The sequence below is a fragment of the Hydra vulgaris genome, chromosome 03 (assembly GCF_038396675.1).
Source record: "Hydra vulgaris chromosome 03, alternate assembly HydraT2T_AEP".
Lineage (NCBI taxonomy): Eukaryota > Metazoa > Cnidaria > Hydrozoa > Anthoathecata > Hydridae > Hydra > Hydra vulgaris.
The window spans coordinates 1,545,390-1,555,558 of NC_088922.1; the positions used below are offsets into that span (position 1 = coordinate 1,545,390).

The window sequence follows — 10,169 nt, forward strand, 5'->3', positions numbered from 1 at the left end:
TAATATTAATACTTAAATTTCCATCTCTAAAAAAATTATAATTTGTGTAAAACCTCATATTACAGCACACTTAAAAGTAAAAGAATATTTGTGCAAAGTTTAAAATCTAGTGTTTTTAAATATTTATATCAATCATCACTATATTCTTAACCAACAAAGGTTGCACATAAGCTGTATATGATAGTAATGTTTTTAATGTTGAGCTTGTAGTAATTGCCTTTATCATAACGGGTGATGCGGAAGTTATCGGACAAATCCTAATTTCATTATTTGAGCATAATGATTAGTTTTTGTGGTTTTATGCGTAGGCATAAACGTTCTATAAAATATAAACTTTATTATTTGAAACACAATTATTTAAAATGAAGTTAAATGCAGCTGAACGAGAATCTTTTCGAAAGCGACTAAAAATGTTTTTTGTAAATAAACCTAATAAATAAAAAAAAATTGTAAATCATTTTGAAAAGAAAGGATTTGCTCGAAGTACAATATATGATAACCTAAAAAGACTTGAAACTGTTCAATCGTTTTCTGATAGAAAGCACCCTGGTCGTCCGACATCCTGGACTAGAGAAAAGAAAGCCGAATTAATGAGTCTTGACAACAATTGAAAAGGGGTCAGTCAGAGAAAAATAGGTATTAAATTCGGTGTAAATCAATCGACAATTGGTCGTCAGTTAAAAAAATGAATATTAAATATAAAAAACGTGAAAAGACTCCAAAATACACTATAGAACAACAAATAAAGGCAAAGAAAAGAAGCAGGAAACTAGTTAACCATCTCTATAACACAAAATCGCTTCTAGTCATCGATGACGAAAAATACTTTTGTTTTGCAGGGGACAACATGCCTGGAAATTCTGGATACTACACAAACAACAAAAAGACATGCCCAGAAAGTGTTCGTTTTATAGGAAAAGAGAAATTTCCAAAAAAATTATTAATGTGGATAGCCATATCTGACGTAGTATGTCCGAGCCATTGTTTCGCACTTCCAAGGCTGTAGCAATCAATTCATCAATCTATACTAATGAATGTTTAGAAAAACGACTTCTTCCATTTATTCACAAGTATCATGGAGACTTTAACTATTTATTTTGGCCAGATTTAGCAAGTTCTCATTATTCTAAAGGTTCTCTAAATTGGATGGACCAATATGTCTATTACGTTGATAAAGAATCCAATCCCCCAAATGTGCCTTAAGCACGACCAATTGAAAATTTTTGGGGACATTTGGCACAGAAGGTTTATGAGGGAGATTGGCAAGCTTCAACAGAGCAAGTTTTGATTGATCGCATTAAACTAAAACTACAAGAAGTTGATTTAAACTTTTTACAGTCGCATATGAAAGGCGTCAGAGCAAAATTGAGATCAATTGCAGATGGTGGTGTTTTTTCATATAAAAAATAATATATTTTTATTAAAAGATAAATGCTTTATTTAAAAAAAATATAATAGTAGTTTTTTTTTTTTATTTATAAATAAGTTATTGATGTTTTTATTTTGTCCGATAACTTCCGCATCACCCGTTAAATGCTACCACAACACTGCAGGTGATATGGTTGGCTTCACTTTTCACATTGTATCCACCAGGGATGCGGAGTCCCAAAAGGACTCCGGCTTTATATCTCTACTTTTTCCAAGTCTGTAGTGTCCAGAAGCTCTAAACATGTTTGTTGACTTATGATCTGCTATGAGAAAAAAATTCATGAACGTTAATGACTTGAAACTTGTTGTTTTTAAGCCCGGAGTCCTGGAGTCCCTGCTGCTATTATACTTAAGGACTACGGGCTCAAAAAATGAATGTTCCTCTAACCTAAAAGTCTTAATTTTTTTCCTAATAGTAGTCCATAAACTTATTTATATTTTTAGAGCTCCTGGATACCAAAAACTCAGATAAAGAAATCTTTTTGTGACTTTCAAATCCTGAGAACACACAGAAGCAACACACACTAAAATATTTAGTGTGTGTTGCTTCTGTGTGTTGCTTTACCATTTTCTTAACAATGCAATGATATTTGTTTTTACACTGTTGCACATTTTCCTCTTGTTATTTTTATCCCATTTGACAGTATTGCATATATTATACTAAATATAGTGTGCTAAACATATAGTTTCAAGTATTAAATAAAAGGTTTCAATTAATAGTATGAAGCATGTTTGCTTTTTAAGTTTGTTTTTTTCATCATATTTCTGGATAGATGGATAGGTGGTTATGGTTCATGACCATTTAAACATTTTATAATAAAATTTTTCATCATATTTTTATATTAAATTTTCACTGATATTATCTAACTTTACTTAATTGCATCAGAATTGATGATTATTGAAGATGTCACACGAAAGTATAAATACCCTTGTGTTATTGATTTAAAGATGGGAACACGAGGATGTGATAAAAGAGAAAAAAGAATGAAAAAAATCAGAGATATTTCAACTGCACCTAACCTTGGTGTAAAATTAGGAGGTTTTCAGGTGATTCAATTTTGCTATAAATTTTATACTTTTTTAAATTTTATTTTATGTTTCTTTTAATTAGTAACTTTCAGAATGTCAAGCTGATTTATTAACTTTTTATATATATATTTTCATATATTTGAATTTATAATAATAAAATAAAAGTTAATAATGTAAGAGTATATAGTTAATAACTATATTTCTATAAAGAATATAGTTATTAATTATGAAATAATTCTTAAATAAATAAATCTTAAATTAATATTATATATTTTTATATTATTATGTATATTGTATATATACTGTTATATTATTATATATAGTTATCTTAAATTAATATTATATATTTTTATATTAATATATATATAATATATATACTGTTCTATTATTATATATTATTATATATATTGTTGTATATTTTTATGTTATATATTTATTATGTTTTAAGTTATTTTTTCTTCTTTATTTACAATACTTTATTTATTTTACACTATTTTAATTTTTGTCATGTCATTCATGTCACGTTTATTTTAGGAAAATCCTGCAAGTTCTTTGATGGGTAAAACATAGGTCTAATAAAGGGATTGTCATTTTCTTTCTCAAACATTTTATTAAGTGATTTGTCTTTAATTGGCCTTTTCAATAGTAAAAGTAGGTATTTAGGACAGAAGAACAATCTGGTTTATTTAAGACTTGACAGAAGAATCATTTAACATTTATTTAAGACTCGACAGAAGAATCAGTTAACAATATAATTTGTTAAAAGGTTGTCATTTTTCAAGTATTTTGATTGTTCATTTTAGTAATTGAAAACCAGGGCTCTGATCCAGGCTCCAGCCAAAACTTAATATGGTCTTTTTGTCAAGCGTGGTTCTGGTTAAATAGTCAAAAAGAGTTACTTGCAGAGGCTAAAATGTTTTTTGTTATTAAGTTTTAGTTATTTTAAAAGTGGTGAATATAGAATTTCATAATTTTTCAAAAAATATTTTTAGTTAGAATTATTCAGTAAAAATCATGAATCTTTAAACTTTCTTTTTGATCTTAAAATCATAAAATAGTTCAAAAATCATGAATCTTTTTGATCTTAAAATCTCAAAATTTTTTCTAGTTATTTTATAATAAAATAGTTTTTTAAAATAGTGTGTAATATAAATAATTAAGCACATTGTTACACACATTTTTTTGTATTTTTTATCCTTCTGATAATTTTCATAATCTTGAATCTTGAAATTTTAAAAATTATTGTGCAATTATTGTGCAATTATTTTGCAATTATTAAAGATATGCTACTACTAAGTGATTCATAAAATAAAAAAAACTTAAAAAACCACCTAAATGAACTTCCTAAAAAAATAAAATTGACTCCTCAAAAATCCACCTAAAAACCACCTGAAGAAATTTATTTACATAAAAAAAAGAGTGGTGAAAAGAGAGTAGTAAAGAAATATATAAAACAGCTGTGGTAATAAGATGTAATGTTATGCTTGATTGGATCAAGGGGGAGGGGGGTAGAGACAATGCACCAGAAAGGTTGTGATGGATTATAAATCTGGAATGTAAATAATAATTCACATTTAATAGGGTACCATTGCAGTTCTAAAAATAGATTTAATAAACTTTTCGCAGAGCTTTCTGCGATCAAAATGCATACAAACAATACAAAATGCAAAGAAACTTAATATCAATTCTGAAGAAAATGTGTATAAAAGTTCAATAAAATAATGTTATTAGAATTTATTCTCATCAGGTTCTTGCTACCTTAAAATTTTGCCAGCTGGTGTAATTTAAAAAAAAAAATGAATAACTAAAGATTTGATGACAAACTTGGAAAAAAGGAAAAAATAAAGTTGAACCTTTTTTAAATATTTAAACAAAAATCTTTTAGATTTTCTTATCGCAAAGAAAAAAAATATTATTAAATGTACATAAATGCAAATAGTATGTATAATCATTGTAACAAAGAAATTTGTAAACTCCTCATTAGCTCTGATATAAATACAGAATGTAGCATTGTTGATTTTAATACTGGAAATAGCCATGATTTTATTGTAGAATTTCTGTATCATTTCCTTTATTATATGAACATGAAAAGTATGAGTCTCAATTTTCTACTTTTATGATTTTCTTGGACCAGTAAATTATCAACTTTCACATTTCAGAACAAGGAGTAAATAGTTATCTATAAAATACCAAAAGAATCTATCAAATTTTATATCAGTGTAGTATTAGTAATGTGGCTTTGGCTGGTAACAGGTACCAAAGGTTTTTAAAATACCAGCTAAACTACGTCAAATTATAAAGCGTAATTACAATTTTCTTTGTAGTAGAATTAGAAATCATACCATCCATTCCCAGACACTTATCATAGTGGCAAACCCTTGCCAGACACTCGTAATTTTCAAACAAATGTAATTAATAATAGCAATATTGTTAGTTTTATATCTAAAAACTTTCATGAAAACCTTAGTTACATAACTTAACTGAAAATAATTACAGTTTAATTTTGATTGCATCAAAAAAAGTTCTGGTTTCTATTAACATTTAATAACAGTTAGAATCTAAGATGAGAATTGTAATAAAAATGAAGTTAAAAAATGGTTTTAAATAGCTATTTTGTTCAAAATAAAACTTGTGTTAGGAGTATGCGCTAAGAAATTTTCAGCCTTTATAAAATAATGTAGGTCTGGCAGCCACTCGCTCTTAGACTATGTGTGCTTGAATATCTTTTTACAAATGTTTTTACAAAAGTGTTTATTTATTTTGTTACTTTTTTTGCTAGAAATGCGATTTTTTCACATTTTTTTCTGTTTGTATAAAGATTCCTTTGTGTAATTCTTATACAAGAACTAATTTTAAAAAAATGTAAATTTAAAAAGATTAAAAAACCATTTTAAACAAATTTTTCAGAGTTGAAATTTAAGCTTTCCTAAAAATTATTGATTAAAACTTATTCATAAACATTTTTTAAATATTTACTTATTTTATTTGGTCGCAACTTTTAAAAAGAAATTTATATATTTATTAACTAAATATATAAATTATCATAACTAAAAACATCATTATAACAGTCAATGTTTAAAGAGCTTGTTAATATTTTTTTGACCTTGTCAAATTCTTTTTGTTTAAGTGTTTACTCTTAGGTATTTAAACTGAAGTAGGAGTAATTAGTTAACTTTTAGAAAATATGCCCACCCTGAGCATATTATGATTCATTAAATTCATTCCTTTATTAAATTTCACTTATTGCCAAAGAAAACTATCTACTGATAAAAATAAAAACTTGGAGTAATCAAGCTTTAAAATGTCAAGTTTAAAAGCAACTTTATGTAAGAATCAGCCCAAAACACTAAATTTTTAGAGTGACCTCTTTCAAAATTGCTAATTTTTTAATATATTGTTACTATTCATACTAGAAGCTTAATTACAAAGTTTTTTTAAAAAAATAATAATAGGTTCTCTAGATATTAAATGTCAAAGTTTGACTAAACTTTTAGAAACTCTATTTTATATTATATTTTGAGGTCTTAAAGAGCTATGAGCTAGCTAGTGATTTGAACAAAAAGTCTTTAATTGAAAATTGCTTAAGCAGAAATTTTAACAATATTGAGAAAATATGTGCATATCATTGCTACGCATTATCGGATGATATATCGGATGGAAACAAGGAAAAGAACATGGAAACAAAAGAATTTATTTACAAAAAGTAGACTTTCAATTCCAAAATGTAAAAATTTTTAGATTTCATCTTTTTAAGTGGACTGTTACAAGACGTTTCTTATGGTATTTTCAAAATAAAGTATGACAGTGGTGATGTTGAAACTGTAGCTAGTGTCATTTTAACAGCAAAAAACAGTCACAACATTGCTTTATAATGGGAGAGTTGCAAATAAACTGCTTACGAGTCTCTGTCCAACACAAGTTTAATGTTTTTTTGTTTTTTTCTTTAGATTATTCATCCCCAAGGCCCGAGGGGGCCATTTCAGTCGAGGAGGCTTCTCATTTTTTTGTGTTTTTTTTTTTAATTGTTTTTTAGTTGTTATTCGTGGTGCAATCCTCTCTCAACTCTTTAACTCCGAAACACGAACCTTGCCGAGCAAGGCTGCTGCGCGGAGAAACTAAGTTGAGCGCTGTACTTCCAGGGACGTGGTGTGAGTCGAACTCCAAACCTCTGGCTTACAAAGCAAGTGCTCTTACCACTACACCACTACTGCATCTAATGTGGATACTAAATGGAATTAAACCATCTCATAGAAAATGCTGGCTGGTTTAAATGACACGACTGCTGCTGGGATGAATGGGTTTGCAACACTTGAACAATTCGCAAATATTTTCAATAAAATATCAACTGTTGAGAAACTTGAAAGATCAAAAAGGTATTTAAAAACTAAATATAAACTTCATTGCAGCTATTTGGAAAATGAAATTGCAACACATTCAACTCGATTTGCCCTTTCTGATCCTAAATACATTAAAATGTAATCATGTAGCATTTTAAATCATTCTGAATGCAATGAATACAATGAGCTGTTTGAAGTTTTATATGAAGTCAACCAAATAGGAAATGAAGATGATGTTGGTGATGATATATTATATGGCATTAAAGTATTAATAGGCAGCATCACAGAGTATATGAAACATCTCTTAAGAGATGCACAACAGAAAAAAGCAAAGAATGATGCATATAAACAACTAGATGACAAAACAGCATTTTGGTTGAAAGACTATTCACAAAAGATATTACCTGTGAAGTTTAGATAGGGTCAGAAGGACTAAGTATGCATATAGAAGTTTTTTTTTACAAAAAAAAATGACTTTTCAAAAAGCAAATGCATTGCGATTAAGGTGTCTCCTCTGTTATCTCTATTGCTGAATCAGTTCTAAATCAGTTTCACCAAGATAAATTATACTCAAAAAATATGATAACAAGAAAACTGAGTTCAAGCGCTTATAAATAAATATAAAAGCACCAAGAAAATTAATTTTTGAAAAGTTGTTATTTTTTATGAACTATTAAAGAAAATTGTTTTTTTTTCTGAACTATTGCAATACCTCATAAGTATTTTATATAAATAAGGTAGATTAAAGGTCAGTAAAAGTTTTTTTAAATTGAATTTTACAGTGATCCCTGGGCTTTAACCATTATTATGTCACAATCAATGCGTAAAAAGATTAGAATTTTGTTTTTGAGTTCGATTTTGCGGCAAAGCTTTTGCTTCCCCATAGGTATTTTTATACTTTTAGGTACGTAACTATATAAAGATTTATAATAACAAAAAAAAACTATGGGGTAAAAAAAATTCTTTTTGCAATTTTATTAATTTTTGGTCTGAACTAGCCAATAAACAATCAAGTGGAATACTCGTTGTAAAGTATTTACTTTGCTTTCTTTTCGAGTTCAAAAATACCTTCGATACCATTTAGTCAATATTTCTAAAAGTTTAGTCAAACTTTGACATCTAATATCTAAGAAACCAATTATTATTATTTTTTAAAAATTTTGAAATTAGGCTTATTTTTGAGTTGTTTGACTGCATTTTGATCCCTTAATTTTAATTTATTCAATATATCCACGACGAAAGCAAAACAGTACCCTATTGGCCCTATCTACAAACTCAATCATAGTTTTATTTTTACTATACACACACACACACACACATATATATATTTTTAACACCTAAGCAAAGCTATGTAACTACTCAAAAAAAAGAAATTTAAACCTTTACCTATTTAAGCTTTCCCTATTTTATAATTTTTATATATACATATATATATATATACATATACATATATATATATATATATATATATATATATATATATATATATATATATATATATATATATATATATATATATATATATATATATATATATATATATAAAAGATTTTTAACACCTAAGCAAAGCTATGTAACTACTCAAAAAAAAAGAAATTTAAACCTTTACCTATTTATAGCCTATTTAAGCTTTCCCTATTTTATAATTTTTTCAAGGTAATTAAAATGAATATTTTTAATTTTTGTTTGTTTTTATAATATTTTATAATTTTGTGCTTTTCTTAATATTTATTTTTAGGGATTTGTTCTGTGTGCTTACTAGTGTTTTTTTGTTACTTTAAAGTTTTTAATGAGAATCTTAATAAATTCTCTCATTTCATTTATATCATCTGAAACTAATTTCTAAAAAGTCTTTTTTTTTTAATAATTTTTGCCTCCCTAAAGCCGAGGGGCCTTTAGAGTCTTTTTTTTTTTATAAAAGTTTTTTTCATTATATATAAAAGTTACAAGCTTATTAAGTAAGCGTTCTATTTCTACACCACTAATGCATAAAAAAAATCTAAAATTTTTACCAAATCATTCAGTCATCTAAAATTTCTACAAAAATATTTTGGCAGACTAGCAACAAATCATTTTGCTTTGGAAACAATTTTGGCTTTTTTTAAAGTAGGCTGTGGCTCCTCCAACCCTTAAAGATGGAATAATGTATATAATTTTATTTGTGTTACAGGGCAGTAATTTGTATAATAGATGCTAGCTTTTCTAATAAATGGCCTATGTAGTATGTAGTATGCCACAAAATATTTACTGTGTATCAAACTATAAACCCATTAAGTTCCTGTACAATCATAGCACTTGGAGCATCTCAATCTTTAACTGTGTTGTCAGCTATGAGTTAAAAATAAATAATTGTTTTTATTTTATAAAATTTAGGTCAACCACCCTATAACTGGAAGAAATTTACGAATGGATAAATTTGAAGGACACATGTTGACTGAACATGAGTTTAAATTAGTTCTCAAAGATTTTTTATATACTGGTATGAGATACAGGACAGACATATTGCCATCATTGATAAAAAAATTAAACAAGTTGTTAAAGTCCCTTGAAATGATAGATGGGTATAGGTTCTACTGCTGCTCGCTGCTGTTGATATATGACGGTGAGTCAGACAACCAAATGTACATTTCAGTTGATGATTGTGTTGAATTAAGAATGATAGACTTTGCACACACGTGCTATAAACATGAGTTTGATGGTCCAGATCTTGGTTTGCTTTTTGGAGTGAAATCTTTAATAAAAATATTTGAAGAAATACAATTTCAGTTACATTAGTAAATTTTATTGATAAAATTTCTTTTGATAAAAATATTTTTATATTAAGATCTTAAATATCTTGTTATTATTTTTTTTTGTTGTTGCTTTTTTTTTAATCACTTTTTTGCAATTCTTTTTTAATATTTGAAAGTTTAAATAATTCAGACAATCATTTTGTAATAATTTCTTTCAACATGTTAAAATTTTATGAATAAAAAGTCTTAAACCATTAAAAAAGTCCCACTTTCTGGTAGCACACAACTTTTTTGCACTATTATATTTTTTAAAGTATTTTGGTGAGATAGTAATATTTTTATTATTAAAGAAAAATAATTTTTTAAAGTAATGCATGCGCTTGTTATATCATATTATATAAATCAACATAATTTAAACAATTTAAATAAAATTTGAAGAAAAAAAAAAAAGAAATCATATATATTTTAATATTTTTATTGTTAATTAAAATAAATTAAATTTATTTTCAAACTTTGTTATTAATGGCAATTGTTAATAAATATTTATTATTTATATTAAATTTATATTTTTTACATATTATATTTTTTATAAATTTATATATTATATTTTTATATTTATTATATATTTTATATATATTATATT

General features: G+C 26.3%; 1 protein-coding gene across 2 annotated transcripts in view; it reads left to right on the plus strand.

Annotated features, from left to right (window-relative positions):
* Positions 1-9,674, plus strand: part of LOC100204219 (inositol hexakisphosphate kinase 2) — a 29,585-nt gene extending 19,911 nt beyond the window's left edge. Inside the window, exons 4-5 of one of the 2 annotated variants that reach the window (XM_065792040.1) lie at positions 2,315-2,475; positions 9,168-9,674. In XM_065792040.1, the coding sequence (XP_065648112.1) occupies positions 2,315-2,475; positions 9,168-9,569 (563 nt within the window). In that variant the 3' untranslated portion in view covers positions 9,570-9,674. The remainder of the gene's footprint in view (positions 1-2,314; positions 2,476-9,167) is intronic. The other variant, XM_065792039.1, reaches the window with a different exon arrangement.
* The last annotated feature ends 495 nt before the right edge of the window (positions 9,675-10,169 follow it).